Genomic DNA, 27,941 nt, shown 5'->3' on the forward strand with positions numbered 1-27,941 from the left:
GCTCTATTCTGGCAGAATCCCATATCAATTCTTGTCTTCTTTTGTCCTAAAATTCACTCTCTTTGCTGTCTCTCCTCTAGCCCCATCCATGAGCATAACCCTTCTATCAGTACTACAATGGAATTTGAGGTCAGACAAACTTCCAGGTTATTAAGGACCCAAGGAAATGTAGACTCCCATCCAGCTGCTGTGGGCTTATTGAGCTTCTAAGATCATCTTCAAACCAAATTGACTTCCTAGAAGTGAAGGCAGCTTACTAGACATCAGCTCAACTGAGTTCTGAGATGTGAAGTAGGCTTCTGCACTGTGTACTTCTGTAAATGTAAATACGTTGGAGTAACAATCATTTGGTAAAAAAAAAAAAAAAAAAAAAAAAGCCGGGCGGTGGTGGCGCACGCCTTTAATCCCAGCACTCGGGAGGCAGAGGCAGGCGGATCTCTGTGAGTTCGAGGCCAGCCTGGGCTACCAAGTGAGTTCCAGGAAAAGGCGCAAAGCTACACAGAGAAACCCTGTCTCGAAAAACCAAAAAAAAAAAAAAAGTTTGAAATCCAATCATAAATACATCTGAGTTTCCAGACTGTGATCTCTGTTCCCAGTGAGAAGCATTATTTTGTGACCATATGCTTGTGTGAGTGTCTCCTCAAAGTTAGAGTACAAAACAAGGAGTTTGTACATCTGCATCACCCTCGTGCAATTTCAGATTGTTCGTGAGTCATCCAAAAAAGCGTGGATCATTAAGAGGGGAAAATCCTAGTTTATTTACTAGAATAAATAGAAATAGATTAGAATCTTCTAACCTATTTATTTATAACTTTTTTAAAACATGCTTTTTTGTTTTCTTCTTCCTCCTCCTCCTACTTCCTCCTCCTCCTTCTTTTTTTCCAAGTGTAGTGGCATCTTTAATTCCAGCATCCAGGAGACAGAGACAGGTGGATCACTCCAAATTTAAGGCCAGCCTATGTTTCGAGTTCTAGGCCAGCTAGGGTAAATAGAGAGACCCTGTCTCAAAACAAACAAACAAACAAGGTGCATTTTTTTCTTTCAAAACTGGGTTTGTAGCCCTGGCTGTCTGTTCTAGAACTAGGTCTGTAGACCAGGCTGGCCTCGAACTCACAGAGATCTACCTGCCTCTGCCTCCCAAGTACTGGGATCAAAGGCATGCGCTGCCACCACCTGTTTTTTTGTTTGTTTTTTTAACAAGGTTCATTTTTTTTTATAGATTGATTTATTTATTATGCATACAGTGTTCTGTCTGCATGTATGCTTGCAGGCTAGAAGAGAGCACCAGATTTTATTACAGATGGTTGTGAGCCACCATGTGGTTGCTGGGAATTGAACTCAGGACCTCTGGAAGAACAGCCAGTACTCTTAACCTCTGAGCCATCTCTGCAGCCCCAACAAGGTGCATTTTTACGTGTGTGTGTGTGTGTGTGTGTGTGTGTGTGTGTGTGTGTGTGTGTGTACACATTGACATGTGGGTTTCCCTAGAGGCCAGAAGATGACATCAGATCCTCTAGAGTTAAGTTACAAGTCTTTGTAAGCTGCTCAGCATGGATAATTAGAACTAAGCTCCAGTCCTCTGCAAGAGCAGCAAGTGCTCTTAACTATTGAACCAGCTCTCAAGTCCCTTTACATATTTTAAATTAAGTTAGTTCTTTGGTTCTCTTTTTATGCAGATCCAGTGCAGCCACCCTCCCCTGCTCTGAGTTCATGATGGCAATGGCTGTGTCTCTCCCTGGAGATGACATTTCACAGGCCGCCTTTTTTTTTCTGACTCTTACGTTCATTGTGAGAGAGCCACGGTGTTCCCTAAACATTTGAAGGAAAGGTATAAATATCTTGTTTTGGTCTGAGCACTCATCTATCACGTATTCTCAGCACTGTGTGCAGCCACGAGTCTCTGTCTTTACTGCAGTTCATTGGAAAGAGGCTTCTTTGATTAAAACTTAGAGTGTGAACTCTCTGTGGGGGTAAATATTTATGTTTGGAGAATGGTTCAACACTATGTCAGTTTTGCTAAACAACAGAATTAACCCTGCTCCTCGAGCCTATGATCTCCCCATCATGGGCTTTGGAGTGTGTTTCCAATACCGTGTATGGATTGCCTCTTGTGGAGTGGGCCTTAAATCCAACCATCAAGCAATTTTTACCCCCATAACTACAAAAGGAGGCTTTTCTCTGTCCTGCCCCATCCTGCAGCCACTTCCCAAATTATCACACAGAGGCTTATATTAACTATAAATGTTTGGCCGATGATGCAGGCTTATTATTAACTAGCTCTTACATTTAAATTAACCCATTCCTATTAATTATTTATTGCCACATGGTCTGTGGCTTACCAGTCCTCCAGCATCGTGCTTCTTGGGTATCTGTCTCAAATCGACCCTTCTTCTCCCTGTATCTCTGTTTGGCTTTCCCACCCAGCCTTATTCTGCCTGGCTGTAGGCCAATCAGCTTTTATTATCAACCAAATGAGAGCAACATACAGAAGTGTCCTCCCACAACACATAACAATTTCCACTATTGTATAAGTAGGCATAAACGGGCATGTTAGTATTTAAGTGCCTAGGGTTCATGGCTGAGCAACATTGATTTTTTTTTCCTCCCTTAGCTGCCTACACAGTGCCTTCCAGCATTATGATTGTTGTGTGGTTATTGTTGTTTTATTATATTTAGTTATTTTTTGGAGAAAGGGTTGTATTCTGTAGTTCAGACTGGTCTGAAACTATCTAGCTCAGGCTGGTTTCAAACTCATGGCTTTCATCCTGCATCAGTCTCCCAAATACTGGGATTATAGACATGAGTCACTACACCTAGTTTTAATCCATTCATCATATGGGTAGTGAAAGTGAGGTCCACAGAGGTAGAACTACTTATCCACGAGTTGAGTTTGCTCACTCCTGGCCTGGATGCTGAGTGAAAGGTTTGAAGTAGGCCAACTTTAGTGCTGGCCCGTTGAAAATTCAGTTTATATTACTTTCATCCTTCAACCTCACCTCACTTCCACAGTCAGAATCATCCCAACTGCTGATTCCCTGGATTGTTTTAACTTTGTGTTATTTTTACTTGGATTTTAATCATAACAATGCGTTGGGTTTTTTTCTTATGAAACATGTCAGAGGATGTTCACCTTCTTACCTTAGTCTCACAACTTCTGAAAGTAGAACCAAGTGTCCTCTGTTTTACACAGAGGAAATGAAAACTCAGGCAAAGTGTGGTGGTTCATGTCTGTGACCCCAACACTGGTAGATCAGGCAGGAAGGTTGTGATTTCAAAGCTATCAGGGGCTACACAGGGAAACCCTATTTTTTGAAGAAATTAAAACTTTTGAAGACTCAACTGAGTCATTCAAGGCCAAGTTACTAGTGAATTCCAGCTCTTCAAATGCCATGAATTCCATCCAGGGTACTGGCCTTGAACGTAATCTTCTTGTTTAAAGGAAGCATAAATAACACAGACAACCTTGAAGGAATGCCCAGGCCAGGATTTCTCAACTTCCACCAAGCCTCAGCATCACCTGGGGGGACTCATATAAGAAATCTGCAAATATGCAGATGTGTAGGGAGTCTGGTGGTGGGCCCCCACTACCAGCACTGATATGAAACTGCCCGGTGATTTGCATGTGCATCCAAGAGAGAGAACAATATCCTAGAGCCCCTAAGGTGGATGTAACACTGCATAGACATCATATTGTTGGACCAAGGGCTATGTTCTTTTCACGCCTCCAATTTCTATGGGAAGCCATCCTCTATAGTTTTTAGTTGTTTTTTTTTTTTTTTTTTTTTGGTTTTTTTGAGACAGGGTTTCTCTATGTAGCTTTGGTGCCTGTCCTGGATCTCACTCTGTAGACCAGGTTGGCCTGGAAGTCACAGAGATCCGCCTGCCTCTGCCTCCCGAGTGCTGGGATTAAAGGTGTGTGCCACCACCACCTGGCTATAGTTTGTTTTTTAAAATACATGGTGAAAGCATTTTTGCTTTTGGCGCTGGACTTTTAGCTTGCAGAATATCCATTACACATGGATTTGGAAATTTACAAGCTCCACTTGAAAGTCAAAATTCACACAGAGCAAGCCAAGAATAGGAGCTGCCCCCCACCTCTTAATAACAGTTTTTCAAAGCCAAATATTGCTCATACCCTCAGCTTGCTTACTTTGAATCATACCAGCTGGGCTCTGTGGCATTTGAGAAACCTGGCCTGCCCTAACTACCAGTGTAAAACACCATTCTTGCCATAGGTACCACACCAACGAGGTTGCCAGTGGGCAGCTGTGCCCCTGCATCCGGGGAAGGTTCTGTGGGGCCCTATTTATCTTAAGTCTCACAGGCTTTTTAGAGACAAGGAAAATATCCTCCACACATTCTCAGGAAAGTGTGAGAGTATTCAAAGGCCAGTTAAAGTTAAAAATATTACAATTTAAATCTGCTTTAGATCTTTAGTTTTAAACTGTGGGTGTTTCTCCACTGCAAAGAAAATATTGGCTTTCCCTGCCCGTCTCCATACCTAGATCTGTGTCCACTCAGTGTTGGCAGGAGTTTGTGCTGACTGATGGTTGAAAAGTCCACAAAGCAGGGTTTTAAATAGCATCCCTCCTGAGCCAAGGAGAGTGCAGAGTGTCATCAGGATAAGGAGACACCACCCGAACCCTCTACATCTCGGAGGACAAAGCTTTCTTTGTAATGGTCATACATGGCCAGCTGTGTGACCACTGTGGAGACCACAGGGCCTTAGGCACATTGGGACCTGCACAGAGAGGCTGTCCACACGTTCCTACCCCAGGGCTTATGGGATCAAATTCTACCTTGTCGAACCAGAGTTATGAGTTCCAGGCATAGGCATTATCTTTGCCATCCCAGAGGTGTGTGACTGTCCCCCGCTTTGGCTAGGCCGGGGAGGCTATGTCTTCTGATGCTGTGTATAAAAGCTGGTATCCTGCTGGGTGGTGGTGGTGGCGGCGGCGGCGGTGGTGCATGCTTTTAATCCCAGCACTCAGGAGGCAGAGGTAGGAGGATTTCTGTGAGTTCAAGGCTAGCATGGTCTAGACATGGTCAAGGCTGTTACACAGAGAAACCCTGTCTTGTCGGGGGTGGGGGGCTGGTATCCTGAGCTACCATTCACCTGTGAAACACAGACTTATGTGTCTCAAACTCTGGACCTTTAGGATTTCCTGGTCTTATAGAAACAGTTGAGAAAAATATATCTGAAAAGAAATAGCTTAAGGAAACAAGTCCAGGTGTGTGTGTGTGTGTGTGTGTGTGTGTGTGTGTGTGTGTGCGCGTGTGTATATTAACATGTATGTGAATATGTATGACCATGTGCATACTTGTCTAGGCTAGAAGTTGACAATGGGTGTCTTCCTCAGTCACTTCTCCCCTAGTTTTGGAGACAGGGGTCTCTTATTGAACCTGGAGCTTAGCACTGCAGCTAGATTGAAGCTCATGAAGCCCGTGAGCTCGGCATTGGGATTACAGGCACACCGCTATCACCCTTGGCTTTTCATGTGGGTGCTGGGGAAGCGAACTCGCGCCTCCTGTTGGCACAGCCAGCACACCTGACTGAGCCATCAACCCAATGCTCACGCAATCCCACCGCTTTGTCCGATAGTGTAATGCTGGGTGATGCCGCTGCCCGTTTGTCCCCAATCATAGAGTGTACCACAGTGAGAGCGAGCCCCAGTTAGACGTGAACTCTGGACAGCAGTGATGCTTCAGTGTAGGCTCACTGACCCTAACAACACACCACTCAAACAAGGGACAATGGAGACGGGAGAGGTTCTGGGGGGAGTATGAGAAAGGAATCTGTGGCCTGGCCTTTCCTGTGCTTCTTGCGGTAGTACAACAATGGGAACACTCACTTGAACACTCCTTCCATGATCAGGAGTGTGTGCATAGTCCAGTGCTCCAGGAAAGCTATACTTATAAGGAAAGGGAGAATAGTCACATGCCCCTTTTCCCTGATGACAGTGCTGGACTGAGAAAAGGTACCAAGCCACATGGCTGAACATAGATAAGAATTATGGGTTAATTTAAGTGTAAGAGCTAGTCAGTAATAAGCCTGAGCTACTGGCCGAGCAGTTGTAATTAATATAAGCCTCTGTGTGGTAATTTGGGTAGCGGCTACTGAGTATTTGGGAGTTGTTGGCAGAACAGAATCTTCCGCCTACACTCAGGTGGTAGAATGTTTGCTTAGATTGCATGAAGCTTTGGATTTGATCCCAGCACAGCACAAAATTGGCATGTTGCCATACTTGAGAGGTAAAGATCAGAGCTGGGTGGTGGTGGTGGTGGTGGTGGTGGTGGCACACGCCTTTAATCCCAGCACTCAGGAGGCAGAGGCAGGCGGATCTCTGTGAGTTTGGGGCCAACGTGGTCTACAAATCAAGTTCCAGAACAGCCAGAGTCACACAGTAAAAACTTGTCTTGAAAAATCCAAAAAAAACCGGGCGGTGGTGGCGCACACCTGTAATCCCAGCACTCGGGAGACAGAGGCAGGTAGATCTCTGTGAGTTCGAGGCCAGCCTAGTCTATAGAGCTAGTCCAGGACAGGCACCAAAGCTACAGAGAAACCCTGTCTCGAAAAACCAAAAAAAAAAAAAAAAAAAGTAGTTCAAGATCATAGTTGGCTACATAGAAAGTTTGAGGCCAGCCTAGGCTATATGAGCACCTGTCTCAAAAAATAAATAAAATAAAACAAAAGAGAAAAGACCTCTGTGTAGAATTTCCCTCTCTAAGCCTGTATAAGAACAGGAGGTCTCTGCAACCCCTGGCTGGGTATCCAACATGGCTCATTTCAGTCGCTTCGAAAAAGACAGAAGTAACAAGGCCAAATTGAAATGAACTGTCTGGGAGATTTTCCTGGAAGCCTTTCTGAATATCCATAATGAAGTCTGTTTTCCAGGGTTAGCCTGCAAATTAATCACTTTCTTGCAAAAAGACAGTTTGGTCCTGGCTAACAGTCCAGTGGTTTAGCTGTAGCAGTAAACATTGAAGGCATGGGAGCTGTCCTGGAGAAAGAGCACAGGATGGAGCTCTGTATCTGGTGTGTTCTGTAGGATGGAGGGAAAGGAGACAGTTTTTGTTGGCATTGTGCTAGGCACTGTGAGAGATGCCTGATATGTATTATGTCTCCTAATTTTCGTCACAACCTAGGGGCTGTATATTAGCTGTATTTTATTGTTGGGGATGAAAGAATTGAGTCATAGACTCTGTTGTGTAACTAAGCATTATTACTCTGTTGTGTAATAATGAAGATCTGGAGGACTCTCAGTCACTACTAGCTCCATACAGTTCTGTGACTTGGATGTGAAGTTACTAAAGACAGAAGCATCCAGATGTCATACTGGCCCATGTCTGCTTTCTAAGTGCTAGACAATGCTTTACTCCCAACCTGAAGCAAGCTCAGTACTGGGACTCTTGTTTTTGTTGTTTTTAGTTTTCTAGACAGAGTTTCTCTATGTAGCCCTGGCCATCCTGGAACCCGCTTTTTAGCCCAGACTGGCCTCTAGCTCACTATGATCTTGGATTTCTGATCCTCCTCATAAGTGCTGGGATTACAGGATGTACCACCACATCCAGTCTATGTGGTTCTGAGCATACAATCCATGGCTTTTTGCATGCAAAGCAATCATGTAGATGACTTTCTAAACTGTCTTATTAAATAAAAAACACAGAGCCAAATATAGAGGTGAAAGCCTTAGATCAGGGAAATAGGGAAAGCCACCAGCCAATCTTACCTCACCAGCTCTGCAGCTTCCAAGTGCGAGTTACTTCCTGTCTACCCACACCTTTATTGCCTTGCTGTTCTGCCCTCTCATTGGCTATCTTAGTCCAGCTACCTCACTTCCTCTTCCTACACACCTCTGTCACTCTCTGTCTGTCTGTACAGACCTCCAGGTCTCTATGGTTGGTACTGGGATAAAAGGCATGTCACCGTGCTTGACTCTGTTCCCTAGTGTGGCCTTTCCTGGAAGTCAAGGCAGCAGGAACCTGGACTAGTTAGTCACATTATATCCACAGTCAAGAGGAAGAAAGCAGTGAATTAATGCATGCATGCTGGTGCTCAGTTCCCTTTCTGCACTCTTGCAAATTTCAGAGCCCCCTTCTTAGGGAATGGTGCCACCCTCAGTGGGTGGATCTTCTTACTTCAATAAAACCAATCAAGATAATCCCTCACAGACATTCTCAGAGGCTAACGTTGGTCCATATAGTCCCTCCCGGGTGTGCCCAGAGGGCTGCCTCCTAGGTGTCAAGTTATTAATACCCTCCAACATAGATCCTTACCACACCAAAAAACAGGTTGTCACGAGGCCATTACTGTGTGTAACATATTTACTTTCCTAACACATCATTTCCAACTAGAACTGATTGCAGATAGTGCTGCAAGTTCATATTCCCAGTGCTTGAGAATAGGAGGATTAAGATTTGAAGAGGTAAAGTAAAGGTCATTCCCTAAATAGCAAATTCTAACCCAGCCTGCATTATATTAGATCTTGTCTCAAAAAGTCAGGAGCAGGTTCAGCATGATGGCCCAGTAGGTAAAGATGCTTGCCTCTAAGCCTATTGACCTGAGTTTAATCTCCAGGCCCCAGATGGTGGAAGGAGGAACCTCTGGCCTCCATATCTGTGCAGTGGCGCACACATGCCCACACACGCAAAAATAAATAAATAAATGTAATTTTTTTAGAAATCAACATTTAAAGACGCAAACAAAAAGACCATCCCCTACGCAGGTTAAATGCATTAGAGATTCCTCACACTAGGCACCAAAATGCATCTGTGTCCCGTGAAGGAATGAAATCAGAGATTTCCTCCTGGATGAGTTTGACCGAGAGTGAGTCCAAGTTTGAATTGTATCATCCATCTGCAGCTTATCGTTGCTGACTTGTTTGTAATCTGTTTATGGCACGCCTTACGCCTGCCTAATGTTTGTCTTGTGCCTTCCGAGGTCTTTGTTCTCTATTGAACAGCACAGGAAAGCATCCCATGGGGAAAGAATGAGGGTTACTTTATAGCTATCGTTAGCAGGGTTTTCTAGGGAATAACCCTTTACTGACTCCAGCTGATCCGGAAGCACTCAAAAAGCAAATGTAACTGTAAAAATATCACCATCAAGTAATATATACCTATGCTCTCTCCAGCATGTATGGCAGGTATCTGTTTTATAGTATCACTTTTGACTTGTTTGCTGTTTTCAGCAAATTATTATCATAGCAACATATGTACACTCATGCATTGTTTTCTCTGGGTCAGGGGCCTGTAAAAGTACATAATTTAGGATTAAAACTATTCTTTAGCTTAAGATGTACAAGGCCATTGCAGGGGAAACCCAAGGCAAGCGAGGTTGGTTGTTGCATTGTTCTCTTTAAGGCAGGCCAAACAAACAGGATGGGTACGTAGAAGGACAGCAGTTTTGTCTCACGTGACCTCAAAGTGTATTATTAACTTGGCTATGAAGTCTGACAAAAGTTTCAGTCTCTTTGAATATAAGAGATTTTCATAAAAATTGTATTGCTGCAATCACCAGGTAGATTGTGGCATTACTGTGTGTCTACACTGTGCACACCCTCACCCCCAAACACACCTTCTAATACAGGCTTGCCCTTGGTCCATTTTGGAATACCATCATGTTGGATAAGATACAGGCAATAAAGAAAATGGAACTCAGCCGGGTGGTGGTGGTGCACGCCTTTAATCCCAGCATTCGGGAGGCAGAGCCAGGCAGATCTCTGTGAGTTCGAGGCCAGCTGGGGCTACCAAGTGAGTTCCAGGAAAGGTGCAAAGCTACACAGAGAAACCCTGTCTCGAAAAAAAAAAAAAAAAGAAAGAAAGAAAATGGAACTCACCCTTGGAGATCAGATAATGTCACCAACACACTGCAGCTTACCCATTGTGAATGAAATAATATATGGAAATACTTCGTATTTATGAAAAATAAAGCTATTGTATAGTGGTCTGATAAGAAACCTTAATCTACATCTTGTTTAATAATTGATCTTTTAAATTTTCTGTTATGTTAATTTTGTATTTTTACCATAATCAATGAAAAAAGTATAAGTACTGGATCTTAATCAGTTAATAAATGCATGTTTTTTTTTTAGACCAAACATATAGTTGTATAAAAGATTTTTATGAGAAAGAAATTAGAGAGGAAGACTGACCTTGTGCGGGTCGACGTGTGTGTTGAGAATATATTTCTTGACCCCTCTGCCACATATCTACCCAAAAATGTAGGACGATTTATTTGTTTGTTTGATGTGTGTGTTTGTGGTCACGCCCATACTTTCTTGCTAGAGCATGTGTGTAGATGTCAGGAGACAACTTCTGGGAGTAGCTTCTTTCCTTAGTATGGTACCTGGGATTAGAGTCGACAAGTGTTTCTACTCACTGAGCTATAACACAGGCCCAATCATGGGAAGTTCTGAGCAACTTTTTGCATCCATAGAGTAAGCTAGTTTATCTGGAGGCCCAGGAGTGTAAGAGTGAGAACTGATTTCCCGATGATAGGTTCCCTTCTCTTCAGCAGTAGACCATGGAATCCTGTGGTTGTAACACTCATGTGTTCAGCCTCTGAATACTTTTATGCCTTAGGGTTTAAACATATCTCAGACTGAGAGATCATTCGTCCCTTAATGCAAGCCAACCTTGGATATGCTCCTAGCAGTCATGAGCGAGCCAGCCACCTATGGGACAGTCACAGGAGCCATCAGTGTGTGTCCAAGTCCTCCTCCTGCTGCACACACCTCTGTAGAGAATCTCCAGGAAGTTTTTGCTTTAACTTTGAGAATCCCAAGTTCGATGGACCAAGGCTAGGTTCCATGAGACCCCTCTTCTCTTTCGAGTATTCCACAAACTTCGTGTGCCTGACCCACTGAGGCAAGTGGACCAAGAGGTCTAAAGCATAGTGATGGCTGGGGCAGGGGGGCAGGTTCTGTGTATATTCAGCAGGCTCTTCAAACTCCTCAGTTTGAAGCAAGCAAAGGGGTTTGTGCTGCTTTGGGGTGCTGCTCTTGTTTTATTGTGAAAGATGGCCGTCCTTACACACACTTGACTTTCCTTCAGTGGTGTATGTAATCTGTTCTTTTGGGGGCACACGGGGGCATATAGTATGTTTAAATGCACAAAGCTTTGGAAGGCTGGTTCTCTGGAGTGGGAAGCCTGTGTTTGTGCAAGAACTGGCCATCAGCCGCCTCCCACACCATTCTCTCTCCGGCCAGTTGCGTACTTGGCAGGAAGATTGATGGGCCCCAGAACACACAGCTGTGAAATTTCTTATCTTGTGTATTTTTGAGAGGAGTGTACTCTGCTGTGCTGGCTCTTCCTCGCCCAAACAAACACAGCTTGTTCACAACTGCAGCATGGGGAACTCCTAAGCAGGGTCCTTGAATATGATGTTTGTGTAAACAAATCGCAGTCCATTAGTGTAATGGATTATGACTCACTGGCAAGTTGACAGTCTCCTTATGTGTAGGACTTCGTGGTGGAAGACCTATTTTTGAGTAAAATTCTACAGTCTCCGTTCTGAAGCAACTTTGTTCACATGAACACCTCGTGGACAAGAACATGATTCCTTCATGGATGTTCTGCTTAGTTTTAAATAGAAAGTGTGTGTGTGTGTGTGTGTGTGTGTGTGTGTGTGTGTGTGTGTGTGTGTGTGCATGTACACACACATGGGCCTTAACCAATTGAGTCATCTCAAAGGCCTGCTCTGTTTACTTAAGTTTCACTAATGGAAACCAAGTATGGTGGCTCACTTCTACAATCCCACACTTAGAAGGTGGAGCTCAGAAGGTCAGAAGTTTAAGGCAATCACCAGACTACCTCTCTCTCTGTCTGTCTCTCTCTGTCTCTCTCTCTCTCTTTCTCTTTCTCCCTCACATAGAGGTGGGAGGGGAGAAAGAAAATTCATTTTCAACCAAGTGCAAAGGTGGACATGAAAACAATCGTACGATCTATATAGAGGTATATAAATGGCTTGGGTATATCTGCAGTTATTACAATGTGAAGTGCTAGTGTGACCACAGCTGAGGAACTGGTTGCTATAACAACAGTACTGGGTACATAGCTAGGAGGAGGGGTGCTGGTGAGAAGGGCTGCATGTACATCGTGTGTGTGTGTGTGTGTGTGTGTGTGTGTGTGTGTGTGTGTGTGTGTGTGTATGTGTGTGTGGACTGCTCTTCTACCTGCTACCCTATCTGTTATTGAAAACCAGTCTCACCTAGCATTATTGAGGTACCCACTGCATCTTCAGTTCCTTGGCTTTTGCTACACGGCTTTTTTGGTCAGATACATAGGCTATCAGCTGTTATGTCTTCCTGATGGATTGACTCATCTTTTTTCTACTTTGCCGCCTTAATCATGGCAGATGACTGTGTGTGGATCAGTTTCTGGCCTATAAGTTCTTTTACAGAAGTTTTTCTATAATAAGACTGCTCTGCCTTACTGGGTTCTAGCTCTATAATATGACCTTTTGGTTAAACTTTTTTTTAAACATATAAAAGCCTACAACACATTAATGCATGAGAGAGCCTCCTGTATTCTTTCGTTGATTTATATTGTTCTGAAGTTCAGTTTACATTCCTAAGAAGAATAACATTTCTTTTACAAATTTAATAAAAGCACATGCCTGGCCTGTTTCTTGGCATGTGGGTGATCAACAGGCTGGGGACATTGTTACTGGTGAATGTGTTGTTGATCAGTAAGTAGAGCTGGATTTATTTTTTTCCATGGAGGATTCTAGAGGAAAAGGCTGGGCATGGCAGTGCAAACTGATTCCAGAACTCATGAGCCAGAGGCTCCTGAGGGCTACATGTTTGAAGCCAGCCAGGCCTGTGCAGCAAATTTCTGTCCAGCCAGCTCTGCAGAGCAAGACAACGTCTCAAGAATGAAAACTAAACAATAAACCAGGTGGTGGTGGTGGTGGTGGTGGTGGTACTCACCCTTAATCCCAGCACTCAGGAGGCAGAGGCAGGTGGATCTCTGTGAATTCAAGGTCAACCGGGTCTACAGAGCAAGTTTCAGGACAGACAGACAGCGATACACAGTAAAACCCTGCCTTGAAAAACAAAAGAAAGAAAACTAAAGGATTTTAGAGGTGAAAAATACTTTCAAGAAACAGGGGATGGGGAGTTGTTTGTTAGTTTTGTTTTGGAAACTCGTGCTTAGGAAGTAAAGTAACATTTAGCTTCAGGGGTACAGGTCTGAGACTAGTGAAATGCGATCCTATTTAGTCTTAACAATAAAAACCTGGAGTCAGATATCGAAGGTGAAAGCTGAAAGCAGAGCAGAGCAGCCAGCCACTTCTTACATCTATGAATCCTCAGACTCAATGGGCCAGATCCTGTCTCCACCCGCCTTATATTCCTGTCTCCACCTCCCAAATACTGGGATAAAGGTATGAACCACCACCAACCGCTCTGTTTGTCTTTTAGACTGATTCAATCTCGTGTAGCCCAGGGTGGCCTTGAACTCCTGATCTTCCTGCTTCTATGGCTACTAGTTAGTGGCTAGCTCCACCCCCTGGTCTCCAGGCAAGCTTTGCTTCTCAGAGCACAAACAAAATATCATACAACAAACTAGGTGTTACCTCCCTGGTCCCTATACTTAGTTTTGCCTTTGAGGAAGCCCGTGTTGGAGGAGGAGGAAGGAAGGGGACAATGGGAACTCTCAGACATAAACTTCTTAGGGTACTCATTTCCTAACAATGACTGTTAAACATGCTAACATCTATGTTGTGAGGATTGCCTAATCCCACATTATTCACCCACCTACAAAAGACAGATGGCATGCTTTATCTTCTCCTGTCCTGTTTCTGGCGTGAGACAGAGATGGCAACAACACCCAAAAGATAGTGAAGAGAGTCGCTAATGCTGGTTAACAGCAGAGATGAGATCATGCCATTAATCACTTAGGCAAATGATGCGATTTGGGGAACTTGCTGGTCAAACCCTATACACATTGTCACCATGGGTAATTATATGCCTTATAGTCATACCTTTTCTTCCTGGAATCTGTAAATTCTACAGTCAAGGAGTCATTCATCGTCACCTCATTCATTACTGCAGCCTAGTGTCACTGACAATTTAGATCCTGGGGCTCTCTCCCATGTAGTCTGGTAGGCCTTAAGTAAGATGTGAGATTACATACTTTCAAAAGCTCCCCAAATAACCACTCAGAGGCTGAAGGTGGAATATGAATTATAAATGCTCAGCCAATAGCTCAGGCTTGTTACTAACTCCTACATGTAAATTAACCCATATTTCTGTTTATGCTTTGCCATGTGGCTCATGGCTTGTTGCCTCATTTTTTTTTTTTATATGTTCTGCTTGCTTGGCGACTGGCTGGTGTCTCTCCCAACTATGACCTCCCTCTTCCCATCATTCTTGGTTTGACTTTCCTGCTTAACTTCCTGCCCAGCTACCAGCCTGTCAGCCATTTAATAACCAATGAGAGCAATACATATTCACAGTGTACAGAAGGATTATTCAATATCACCAAAAGTGCCTCTTGTGTACACTGCAGTTTGAGAGTGACCCTTATATATTTTGAATGTGCTTTTCACTTAAGCAGTGCAGAGCAGTAAACATGGATAACTCAGCCATATGGATGGGATGCTGAGCTAGTCCTGCTGATGTGTAATTGATCTCCTAATTAGTGCACTTTCTGGCATGAGACATACTTAGGAGACGACAGGCTAGTGGGTTTCTAGGAAAAGGTTCCACATTTTTGCTTTTGGTTTTGAGGTGTTAGTGGTTTGGTTGGTTGGTTTGGGGAACACGGCCTTTCTGTTGTAGCCAGGCTGGCCTTAAACTCACAGCACTCCTCCTGCCTCAGCCTCCCAAGTGTTAGAATTACTGATGTATGTCACTGTCCTAGTTAGAGTTTCTATTGCTGTGATGAGACACCATGACCATGGCAACTTTTATAAAGGAAAACATTTAATTAGGGCTAACTTACAGTTTCAGAGGTTTAGTCCATTATCATCATGGTGGGACATCATGGTGTGTAGGCAGACATGGTGCTGGAAAAGGAACTGAGAGTTCTATATCTTGATCCACAGGCAGTAGAAGTCTGTGTGTCACACTAAGCATAGCCTGAGCAAAAGGAGACCTCAAATCCCCACCTTCACAAAGACATACTTCCTCCCACAAGGCCACACCTACTCAAACAAAACCACACCCCCCAACAGTGCCACTCTCCATGGTTGCCATTTTCTTTCAAACCACCACAGTCACCACGCCCACACACTTTATTTATCTCTTTTTAAAATGTGTTTGTGAGTGTGTGTGTGTGTGTATACACGTGCACACACTTGCACATGGGCACTCATGGGTGCATGTATGTGCATGTGGAGGCCAGAGGACAACCTCAGATGTCCTCCTCGGGAGCACACTCTACCTCAGTCTGAGAAGGGTCTCCCACTGGCCTGAAACTCACAGTCAGGCTGAAATAACTGACAAGCAAGTCCCAGCGACCCTTCTGTCCCCACTTCCTCGGGACTGAGATTGCAAGTGCCACCGTGCCCCTGGGGGATCCAACTCAGGGCCACATGCTTGTCAAGCAAGCATTTTACCTCCTGAGCTATCATCCCAGGCTGGTCCCACTTTTAACGGGCACTTGGTCAGGATGATGTCCAACCGCTTCAGAGCATTCTACTGAAGCATTTTCTACTGTCTTATTTACTCAGTGCCTTGTCTCTTCCTTCTGTGTCATTTAAGTAGGCTTCCCCACTTTATTAATAGATACAAGACTCTTTTGAGATTTTATTTGTTTTTATTTTATGTATATGGGTGTTGTGCTACATGTACAGCTGTATATACATATACACCATATATATATACACACACACACACACACACACACACAGAGCATCAGCGGAGGCCAGCAAAGGGTATCAGATCCTCTGGAACTGGAGTTATAGATAGTTTGTATGTTGTAGAATATTATTTTAAGGTGTGTTATATTTGTTTATGCTCTGAAATATTTAATGATGCAAAGATGTGTTGCATTCTTTTCTGTTGCATTTGTTTAACTCTGTGAAGCCGTGTTACTTTGCCTGTCTAAAACACCTGATGGTCTAATAAAGAGCTGCACGACCAATAGCAAGGCCACAGAAAGGATAAGTGAGGCTGGCAAGCAGAGAGAATAAATAGACGAAGAAATCTGGGAGGAGGAGAAGAAAGCAAGAGATCAAGGAGCAAGAAAAGAAGATTCCAGCCAGCCAGCCAGCCAGCCATGGAGTGAGGGTGAAAGTAAGATATACAGACGCAAGAAAAGGAAAATGCAAAAGATAGATGGAATAATTAGAGTTAGGAAAAGCTGGTTAGCAATAAGCCAAGCTAAGGCATTCATAAGAAATAGTAAGTCTCCATGTGTGGTTTATTTGGGAGCTGGGTGGCAGACTCCCAAAAGAGTCAAAACAGAAAAGATCAGAAACAACCAACAACAGTTGTGGACTCCCGTGTGAGTCCCAAGAACTGAACCCAGAGTCTCTTGAAGAGTAGCCAGTTGTGCCATCTGTCCAGCCCCAGACTCTGTCACATCTGTCTTATCTTTCTTCCAATCAGTCAGGACAGCATTTGCTTGAATGCCACACTCTTGAGGGTGTGGTGTGACTGCCAACTTCCAGGTGCTGAGAAGACCCTGGTGCACTGGAGGTGCTGTGTTCCTCCCCAACCTCACCCCACTTCAGGTCAAACAGCCGAGTGACTCTGGTAGGCTCCAGCCATATGTGAGCATGTGTATAGTTGAACAACCCCATGGGCACTCCATCTGTCTGGGAGTTATGGCACGTCTGTCAGGCCTGATGCAGGGAGAGGAATGAGAGGGGCAGGATGATTTAGTTAATGTGACTTTCCATCAGAAGGAAGGCTGGAGTTCTGCCTGGGTGTTCGCCCCAACTTGGTCACACCCTGAAATGTGCTTGGTGCTGCCTCCTTCATCAGGCCCTCTCTCCTAAGCCTGTTTGCTCAGAACTGCATCCTAACCTCGGCTCCATGTGTCACAGGAAGGTTTTTGTTTGCGTCTTCATTAAGGAGAATATAAGTCTTCCTGCCTTTTCATTTGGAGAGTAAGAGCACTGTGTCCTTGTGGGTGATGAGATTGGTCCCTTTTCTTAGAACTGAGGAAATGGGGGTTAATCTCAGTTGGCACAGTGCTTGCCTAGCATTCGTGAAGCCTTGGGCTCAATCCCAGGTAGAGGCAGGATGATCAGCAGTTCAGGGCCAACCTTAGCTCAATAGTGAGTTCAAATCTTGGGTTACATGACACCCTATCTCAAAATAAGAGAGGAGGGGACAGGGAAATGACTCAGTTGATAAAATGCTTAAGTTAGGATCTCCAGCACCCACATAAAAGCCAGGCATAGTAGCATGCCTGTCATCCTAGTTCTGGACAGGTGCAGACAGGGGGCTCCCTCGGCTTGCTGCCTAGCCAATCTAGCTGAATCAGTGAGCTCCAGATTCAGTGAGGGGACCTGGCTCAAAAGCAATAAGGTGGAGAGAGTGACTGAGGAAGACACTTGACATCAACCTCTGGCTTCTATACATGTGCATACACACACACACACACACACACACACACACACACACACACACACACACACACACTCATACACAAACACAACGAACTAAGGAGATGGAACAATTGCAATATGATCTTTGCAAACAGGTGTGTGTGTTAGAGATACTTAAAGGTAAAGAGAAAGCATGGCCACTTCACCAGAATTCCCATCACTCTCAGGAAGGTGGGCATCTAAGCCTCTAGTCCAGCAGGGAGAAATTCTGCTCCTAAAGTGGCCTGTCTGGAGGAGGTCATGTAGTCTGTGTGTTTGTGCGCATGTGCTTTTTAGCATAGAGGAGAAGTAATTTCCCCCAAGCTGGGTGCTTCCCGCTGGTACTTGTAATGGATGTTGATTTGCAAAGCATGGTGGACCAAAGATGCTAACTGAACGCCCACCACTGTGAGTTCCCTCATGAGTACATAGTGGGACCTGTGGAGCTAGATAATCTGGAACATTTTAGTGAGCAAGAGGACGTAGAAACTGCTGCAACCACAGCAGTGATTGAGGCCACTTAGGGAGAGATGACGTCTTTCCGACAGCCGGACTCTAAAAATACCGCGTTGGATATAAGCATGAGTAAGGTTTTGAAGGCATTTTTTTTTCTTTATTCTAGAAAAAGGTTTGAAATAACAGCTCAGTTATGTTATTGGTGAGAAAGGATTCCTTTGCTAAGAACTGGGAAAAATTATGATTGTGTGTGTGTGTGTGTGTGTGTGTGTGTGTGTGTGTGTGTGTGTGTGTGTGTGTGTATGCACATGTATAGAAGCCAGAGGTTGATGTCAAGTGTCAACACGCACACACACACACACACACACACACACATGACGTTTAGGATTGACATATGTATACATACATCAGAAGAAAACACTAGGAGTCCTGCTTTGTCATTTTCCACTTTATTCCTTGAGGCAGGATCTCTCTCAGTGAACCTGGAGCCCACTAGATCTTTCTCTCTTGCTCTGAACTGCCTGGCTAGGAAGGCTCAACCATTCTCCCTGGTTAAGAGCACTTGTTGCTCTTGCAGAGGACCCAGCTTTGGTTCCAGGCATACACAACAAGCTCACAACTGCCTGTAACTCCAGCTCTGGGGGATCTGCCTGTAACTCCAGATCTAAGGGATCTGTCTTCAGGCCTCCTTGGGCACCTATACACATAAACTCATGCTGGCACACACATGTATACACAAATACAAATAAATAAATATGTTTTAATTTAAGGGCTGTGGTATATGAGAAGTCATTTGCCCAGTCTCAAAGAGACTACCAGCCACGTGGCCATCAGTCCTGGTATGATGGGATTTCTACATTGTCCCTGAGAAACATGAATTTACTTAGAATTCTGTGTGAAGTTCCTAACATTCTCGTGTTGGCGAGTTAAGACCGTGTGGGACGTCAGGACATAACTGTGGTGAAGACTGACTGACTAATATGACCTCGGTGTGATTCAGAGACAGAAATCATCCGGGAGCCTGTGGAGGGTTAGCTGACAAATTCTTGTCTTCCCATGTAGCAACACAAAGGCAGTCTTTTGGAGAAGAGAACACAGATCTGAAGTCCAGCGCCCTGGGTGGGAGAGGGTGGCATTCCTCTCATTCTTTGGCAGAGGAAAGCAAAGGCAGCAATCTAATTAGATCAGTGCTAACATACCCCCCGCAAGTGCTCGTGGCTCCGTTCTGGGTGAGTTGTGATCAGGCAGTGTGACCTCAGTTATCACTATGACCTTGACTGTGGTTGAAAACTGCTGATTACCCTCCAGACGTGCCCTGAATTCTTGATGACCAACTTTGGGAGTAGGAAGGGAGAAATGGTGATTGCGTGTAAGATACCTCAGTAACAAAGGTTAAGCAGTGGAAATGTCAGGGTTCATGTTTACGGAAGAAATATGATTCTGCTTACCACATTACACTTTCTACTCATGTAGTCATAAAGGAAATGATCCCCCCGCCTGCCCGCCCCCCTTTTCTTTTCTGAGACAGGACTTCTCTGGGTAGTGCTGGCTGTCCTGGAGCTCACACTATAGACCAGGCTGGCATCGAAGTCACAGAGATCTACCTGCCTCTGCCTCCTGAGTGCTGAGATTAAAGGCATAGGCCACCACCTCTGGCTAGTAAATGGCCATTTTTAAAGAGAGAGGAATCAATAAACCTAGTGTTTGCGTGATGTCTTCCAGAATGCTTTAAATTCATTGTGTAGTTTAAACTTGTGTGGAATATACATTTTTTTTTTTTTTTTTTCGTTTTTCGAGACAGGGTTTCTCTGTGTAGCTTTGCGCCTTTCCTGGGAATCGCTTGGTAGCCCAGGCTGGCCTCGAACTCACAGAGATCCACCTGGCTCTGCCTCCCGAGTGCTGGGATTAAAGGCGTGCGCCACCACCGCCCGGCGGAATATACATTTTTTACCTGTCAATTTTACAAATATGTAATGCTTATTTATTTTCATTTCTGTTTTGAGGCCGAGTCTCATGTAGCCCAGGCTGGCCTCCAACCAGCCACGGTTAATCTTTAACTTCTGACCCAATCCTCCAGCCTCCACTCCCAGGTGCTGGTTACGTGTGCATGTTACCACAATGAGTTTATATGGTCCTGGGATTCAAGCCTAGGACTCACTCCATGTATGTGAGGCAAGTGCTCTCCCAACTGAGCTATACCCCTAGCTCCAAATGAGGCATATTTACATCATGAAGCACATGAGAGAGAAGAGAAGTGACCTGTTTTGATTAAGGCCCTCATCAAAGGGACATAGGCCATAAATCCCTACTTTAGGATTCCAAATCCTATAACTTTTTTTTAAACATCAGAAACAAAGCTGTGATTCTGATGTTTTCCAGCTTGGGTCTACAGAGGCAATAGGTATAGATATTTTGGGACTTGATTTTAAGTTTAAGTTTATATTGACATTACTTTGCCAGAAATCAATAAAAAAAGGAAATGGTGGGTTCCCAAAGGTTTTGGTATTTCCCAAATTCTTTAGTTGAGTTTCCAACGCTGAATTAATATTTCTCACAGGCATGCATGGTAACTGTCCAAGCAGTGCACTTACAGGCTTGGGATGGTGAGAGCCAAATCATCCCACCTGAAGGTTCTGCATCCCATCTGTTCCTCTCTCACTCCTTTCCCTTCCTCCCACTGACTGACTTTTGCCCTCCTCTTTGTGTGTGTGTGTGTGTGTGTCTGTCTGTCTGTCTGTCTGTGTATTGTTGCACGTGCCTCTGAAGACCCAAAGTTGATTGATATCAGGAGTCCACTACTTCAATCACTCTTCATCCTACTCATTGAGACAACCCAGAACTCAGATACAGCTCATCTGACTAGCCAGATTGTTTCAGGAATCCTTGTTTCTGCCTTCCGCATGCCGGGGTTATAGGTGAGCCACCACACACCCCTGGCATTTACATGATGTCTTAGTCACTGTTCTGTTGCTGTGAAGAGACACCATGACCAAGGCAACTCTTACAAAAGAAAGCATTTAGTTGGGAGCTTGCTTGCAGTTTCCGAGACTTAGCCCGTTATCATCATGTCAAGGAGCATGGCAGCACACATGGTACTGGAGCAGTAGCTGAGAGCCACATCCTGGTTCACAGGCCGAGAGAGGAGAGAATACACCACTGGTCCTCGCTTGGGGTTTTTGAAACCTCAGAGCCCACCCCCCAGTGACACACTTCTTCCAATAAGGCCATACCGACTCCAACAAGGCCACACTGCCTAATCCTTCTAATCCTTTAAAACAGTGCCACTCCTTGATGACTAAGCATTCAAGTATATGAGCCTGTGGGTGCCATTATTATTCAAACCACAACATGTGGGTTCCTGGGGATCCAGACTCTGGTCCTCATGCCAGGATGGTGGGCACTTTAAAACATGAGCATCCTTCTTTTTTTTCTTTGTCTGTCTCTGCCCATCTCTGTCTCTGTCTCTGTCTCTCTCTCTGTTTTGTGTGTGTGTGTGTGTGTGTGTGTGTGTGTGTGTGTGTGTGTGTGTGTGTATGTGTGTGTGTACACTCTAGCTAGTTTATGTACATAAGGAGGTTGGAGGGCAACATCAGTTATCTTCCTCTATCACTCTCCATATAATTTTTGAGACAGGATTTCTCCCTGAACCTGGTGCTAACCATTTTGGGCTAGACTGGCTGACCAGCCATTGTGGAGTGATACTCGTAACTCTATTATACACTCATTTTCAGTAGCTTCTTCATGTTCCTAAGGATGGGAAACAGGGAGACATGTAAAGATTATTATTAGTTGGAGATTTTGGTAAGTGAAAGGAAGCACTACTAACAATCACGTAGGAGCAACAGGTGTAGAAGAGGAGGGGGCAATATACACCAAATCCATACAAATAATTACAGTTGTAAGCACAACAACTACAAGACAGTGAATCCCCATAGGTTAGCCCACTATAATAGAAGCCTCATGCACTCTGTCTCAATTCTTGCAACAGTCATATGAGGTGGCTAACCATACTGGTTATATGGAAATAAAGCTTAGAAATATAAATAATGAGTATAAGCTAAGAAGATTCAGAGTTAGGATTTAAGCCCAATTTTTATAAAAAATTAAAATACATGCTTTTTCTGTCCTTCTGCCCTGTAGAAAAAGAGTGTCCTTTTAGAAATTATTGAATCAGAATAGCTAGCTGGTTGGGCTTGGCTATTTTAAGAATAATGTTTGGGCCACACACTAAATCTATGAAAAAAAAATGGACAAGTATAACTGTGTGTGTGTGTGTCTGTGTCTGTGTCTGTCTGTCTGTGTGTGTATCTGTATCTGAGATAGGATCTCATTTACCCCAGGTAAATAGCCTAATAACCATTCTGAACCTACTTCCTCCAGCCCTCAAGTGCTGGGATTATGGACATCCTGGGCAGGTATTTCATCAACTGAGCTACATCCCCAACCCAAGCTGACATTCTGTCTCTCTGTCATTGCTCCAGGTCTGTCAGTTTGTCGTCTCTGTCAACGGGCTCAACGTGCTGAATGTAGACTACCGCACCGTGAGCAACCTGATCCTGACAGGCCCAAGGACAATCGTCATGGAAGTCATGGAGGAGTTAGACTGCTGAGCCACGAGACTTCCCCTCTGGTGCCCCATCCCAGAACAACCCAGCAATGACATGACAAGACTGCCAGACAAATGGATAATTGGAACGTACCGATCTTTTCTCGGTCTGTACACACCTTGACGTTCATACAGTGTTTGAATGTGGAAGAACCGGGTAACACATCTTTAAAAAACAAAACACAGCAGGGGTGTGGTGACTCAATTCTATAATCCCAGCACTCAGGAGGCCAAGGCAGGAGCAGTGCTGGAAGTTCAAGGCCAGCCTCAGCCCACAGTGCGAGTGCCCGTCTCAAAAACCGAGCATACACACACGTGTGCACACGCATGTGCTTGTGCCAATGTAGATGATGATAGGGAAACAGTTTCCCTAGGGGGTGGTGTTGCCTTACTAGAGCCCAGTCCGTAGTCCTCGATCATCAGTTTTCATGTTTGTGGAAAGTTGTTGAAGAGCCAAAATAGCAACATGGGAAAATGCCATTTTCCGAAGTTTGTAGAATAGTTATTACATAGTTTACATCATTTCCATTGTGCTCTGATGGCAGGAGTAATGAAATGGCGTCTGCTGTCCTGGATACATGGGACACAGAGGCAAGAGAAGGATCACTTGAATTCTGGTGGTTGAGCCAGCCTGGGCAACATAGTGAGATCTCATCGTAACAAAAAAGATTTTCACCAAAAATATCCTGAAGCTGTTAAATAAGTGTAGATTTCACAGCTTCAGAGGAAAGCAACATCCCTAGGAATGTGACCTGCTAACAGGAATTTCCAAGAAGTTTCTTAAGCATTCAACTGCTTCAAAGCCATCATCACAAAGTAACTATTTTCCTCTCTATTTACATTTTCTTTTTTTTTCTTTCTTTCTTCATTTTTTTCTCTTAGACAGGGCCTTGCTAGGTATCCCCTGGCTACTGACATTTCCTTAATTTCTGCCTTTATCACCAATTTTCAGCTTAACCTGTTTCAGTTATGGTTTGAGGTGAAAAATAAAACTCTGTGCCATGGGTGGCGGAGATGGACAAGGAGACAGTGTCCCCAACTGCCTGTCCCTCTTTTCTCTCACTCGGCCTGAGTGCTTTCACCCCATGAATCAGCTCTGGCAGATTTCTGGAGTTCATTTGAAATATTCTGGGTGGGAAAGCAAAGAGGTCTGTCCATACCCATGGAAGACACCAAGTCAAACCTCTGACATGACTGCCCTTTGTAAGCATCCCCTTCTAAGGGACCTGGCTTCGGTGTGACAACCTTGAAACTCAAAATGCCTTCTTAGCCTGGATTTTTCCAAGGCTTCTGATGTCACGGGATATGCTGCTCATTTAGGGATCTGCTTGCCACTACAGTCTCCATCCTGTGTTAGAATTCTTCATCTCACTTGTGTGTGTTTCTTTGATCTAGAAAAGACTTCCTTTGAACCAGACGCGGTAGCACACGCCTGTAATCCCAGAACCCGGGAAGTGGAGGCAGGTTGGTTCATCAAATGCTCAGAACAGTCTAACAACTAAGAAGAAGGCCTGACCACATGGCTTTAATTTGTGTTTGTTTTGAGACAGTGTCAAGCTCCCGATCCTCCACTTCCTAAGTGGGATTACGGACTCACAGCACCACACTCAGATATCATAACACCCCCCACCCCCCCAGATGAGTCTTAGATGTTTTTTGCCTTTCGGTGTTTCTTGACTGACAAAAGAGGAAAGGATGCCTGTGGAGCGCTCCATTCTTCTTGCTGCTCAGCTTCCACTGCCCTTTGCATTGAACCCTAGTTCCCATAATTCCCCTTTAGCCAAACTGAACACCACAGAAGCACCTCTCTGCCCTCCATGCTGCCCTTCCTTCTGTCCACCAGGGAGGGAGTGAAGAACAGTTCAACTGTTTTCTTATTTGATTCTTCTCACCCCCAATTTAAAGGCCAAGTGCCAGAGGATATTTTTTTTAAAGACTGGGTCTTACTCTGTGGCACAGGCTACCTAAAACTCACATTAGTCCTCCTGCCTCAGCAAATGTGGCCCCTAGGACCTTGTCTCACGCATTCAATGTTTGCATACATGATATCTTATTTCTAGAGTGTTATTTCTCCCTCTTTGCCCAGGAAAATTATTCTCCTTAGCTCCTTTGGTCATCATCTCCTTAGAGAAATCTTTGCCAGGTTCCTAAAGACGTTCCTTCATTCCTTCCTTCCCTAAATTCTCCACATCTTCTTCTGACCTCTTTGAGTACCAGGTACATACATGTACATACCTTACATGCATGCAAATTAAAATGAATCTTTAAAAATAAGTTGAAAAATAAAACTAGCCCAGAATCCAGGAGTGGGGAAATAGACACCATCTTTTATGAGAAGACTTGCATGGAATTTGTGGCCATTTTTAATTCTCTAAAAGTAAATGCAAAGAAGGAGCCATTGCTGGCTGAGTGCAGCTATTGAAAGCTTCAGGCTCTATGGATTCAAATTCTGATCCAACCGTCGCGTGGGAGTGTTGATGAAGTCCAGTTTCTAATGAAGCCTTCAGAGTATGTAGACCCTAAAATATCAGTGCTGCCATGGGCTATGTGGAGCACAGTTTAATCATTCATTTGATTAACCAACGAGTCATCGAACAATCTTGTGCTATACTCAGACTCATGAAGCTTGTCAGGTAGGAGCTTGAGCCTTATGCTTCTGAGTCTCCCATCATCCGGCCCTGTTACAATGGAGCCTTCTGCAGGCCTTCGGCATGATGTACTCAAAAAACAAAAGCGACACCCGGTGTCTGTGAGGGAAGGGAATATCATCTTTTATTGTTGTTTGTTTCAAATACAAGGGTCTTATTCTGTATAGCCCATGTTGGCCAGGAACTTATTGTATAGCACACACAGGCCAGTCTCAAACTCATAGCAATCCTCCTGCTTCAGTCTCCTGAGGACTAGAATTACAGGCCTGAGCGACCATGCCTGTTTTAAATGAGTTTGGTCTTCGTGTATATTTGTGCATCTGTGATCTTCAAAGAGGAAGTGATGTTTACTGCCTGAGTTAACATTTACCTGCACACCTTAGACATGTTCCTTCTTGTTCCCTTAAAAAATATTTTCAGATCCTTCTTTTGGTTCATAAGCATGATGATTGGGAGTTCACGCCCATACGTGATGTGTGCCGCCCATTAAAACTTGTTATGACGTTGGCACATTACCTGTCTGACGTGAGGAAAAAAAAAATATTTTCAAAGCCAGGCATGATGGCTCACACCTATAATCCCCCCCAGCATTTGAGAAGCTGAGGCAGCGGGGTTGCCATGAGCTTAAGGCCAGCCTGGGCTACGGAGACTTTGTCTCAAAAAGAGAACTAGGTAAAAAGTTCTAAACTTTTTTTTAGATGTTTGTGATGTTTTATGTTTTGATGATGGAAAGGAGGACAGTCTGTTTCTTAATCAGCACTGTATGTGTAAGTTAGAAGGCCATCTTTTGTTGAAATGAAAACTGCCATCGTTTCCACCTTCTGAGGTTTAATTACAGCTAGGCATGGTGACCCACAGCAAAAAGAAGACTCATACTAGAGAAGGTTGTTTGAGGCCATCCTGGGCTACACACAGAGACCTTATCTAAAAAATAATCTGTGAGGTCTAGTGTCTCACACCTCCAATCCCAGCGCTGCAGAGGCAGAAGGATCACCACATCTGAGGCCAGCCTGGGCTACATGTGATACCCAAAAGACATAATAATTAAGGAGACTAGTTGAGAAATGGTAGGTAACATGAGGAAGACAAGCCATCTTTACCTAAATGATGTGTGTCTAATGTCATACCATCATGTGACGGGTGGTTTCTTTTGGAGGGACAAACACCAAGGTTAAGAATATTGCTGTTTTCCATTCAGTTGGGAGTCTTGAGTTTCCAAATCTTTCCTTTCAAATGTATTGTGGAGATGATCAACTTTTGAGGCCTGTTTTAAACTGTTGGTACTGACTCTTCTCTACGGGCTGCCAAGAATTCTGTTTTTCTTTGACTATAAATGATGAGAATAACTCCAGAGCGCTTTGGTGTTGCTGGCTGGTGGAAATTGATTGTTGACATTCATGATGACTTCCTGTCACCTGAACTTCAGGTGGGATGTATATTTCTTCATTGCAGTACCAAAAGGACGAAAGAGCTGTGTGCCAAAATGAAGTTCCCCATCAGAGATCACATATAGTATTGTTAAAGGAGTTTTTTAAAAGTACTTAATATATAGCTTTATTTTAAAATTTGGTGAGAGTGATTCGCTATCTTTATTAAATCTGTACTGTAATTCTGAAAATGATTGTACGAGAACCCAAGGGCATAGCATGAAATAAATATTACATTATAAAAATGACTTTAAGGCTTTGACCTTTTCTGTCTTTTAAAACAAATTGGTCTGCCGGGTGGTGGTGGTGCACACCTTTAATCCCAGCACTCAGGAGACAGAGCCAGGTGGGTCTCTGTGAGTTCGAGGACAGCCTGGTCTACAGAGTGAGATCCAGGACAGGCACCAAAACTACACAGAGAAACCCTGTCTCGAAAAAAAGCAAAAACAAACAAACAAACAAAAAACAACAAATGGGTCACTTTTTGCCTGAAGAAAGGGCTGCACTTCAAGCTGAATTACTGACTTGGCAGAGAAGACGCATGGTCCTATCTTACTTGCCAAAGTAACCAAAAGTCCCCCGGTGAGTGTGCCCAGTGACAGATATTTTCTGAAGGTCTTTTGCAAGAAGAGTGCATTTAAAACCTTCCCTCTTACCTGTCTGATGCCCACTTGCTGTCTCCCTATGCAGGGGATGCTACAAAGCACAGCTCTTTGTTTTCCTGAGGGGATAAGAGACTGTTCTGATCCAGGACGAGGATTCAAGTCACCAATGTTTCACAAGGGTGGGGGTGGCATGCGGGGGGGGGGGGGGGGGGGGGGGGGGGGGAGGTACCTGAATTTTTTGTTGTCACATAACGAAAGAGCTGGAGAGACAGTTCAGTGGTTACATGCACTTGCTGCTCTTGCAGAGAAACCTAATTCAGTTCCAACATCCACACTGGGCAGCGGACAAGCGCCTGTAACTGTCCTAGGAATCCTAAGTCCTCTTCTGGCCTCTGCAGGTACCTACACAAGTGTAGCACTCACATACACATGAGTGTGTCGTGTGTGTGTGTGTGTGTGTGTGTGTGTGTGTGTGTGTGTGTGTGTGCATATATACTCAGGGCCACAAAATAAATCTTAAAAAAAGAAAAACATAAGCCAGTGCCTTTACTCAGTACTTTGGTATGAACATCAGGCAGGCAGTTACCAGTTACAGTAAAGCAGGGGACGGTGCTACGGATCTCAGATTCCATCCGATGGCATTCTTAGCTCTGT

General features: G+C 44.2%; 1 protein-coding gene and 1 non-coding gene across 2 annotated transcripts in view; both read left to right on the forward strand.

Moving 5' to 3' along the window:
- The window catches only part of Deptor (DEP domain containing MTOR interacting protein), a 152,237-nt gene extending 125,307 nt beyond the window's left edge, over positions 1 to 26,930 (forward strand). The window contains exon 8 of the mRNA XM_052749203.1: positions 22,483 to 26,930. Coding sequence (XP_052605163.1) covers positions 22,483 to 22,611 — 129 coding nt within the window. The 3' untranslated portion in view covers positions 22,612 to 26,930. The remainder of the gene's footprint in view (positions 1 to 22,482) is intronic.
- LOC128117254 (small nucleolar RNA U13) lies at positions 25,676 to 25,781 on the forward strand. Its single transcript, XR_008220745.1, has one exon. It is a non-coding gene; the product is annotated as a small nucleolar RNA U13 (small nucleolar RNA).
- Positions 26,931 to 27,941: the final 1,011 nt, after the last annotated feature.

The sequence above is a fragment of the Peromyscus californicus genome, unplaced genomic scaffold (assembly GCF_007827085.1).
Source record: "Peromyscus californicus insignis strain IS unplaced genomic scaffold, ASM782708v3 Scaffold_20__1_contigs__length_68692818, whole genome shotgun sequence".
Taxonomy (NCBI): Eukaryota; Metazoa; Chordata; class Mammalia; order Rodentia; family Cricetidae; genus Peromyscus; species Peromyscus californicus.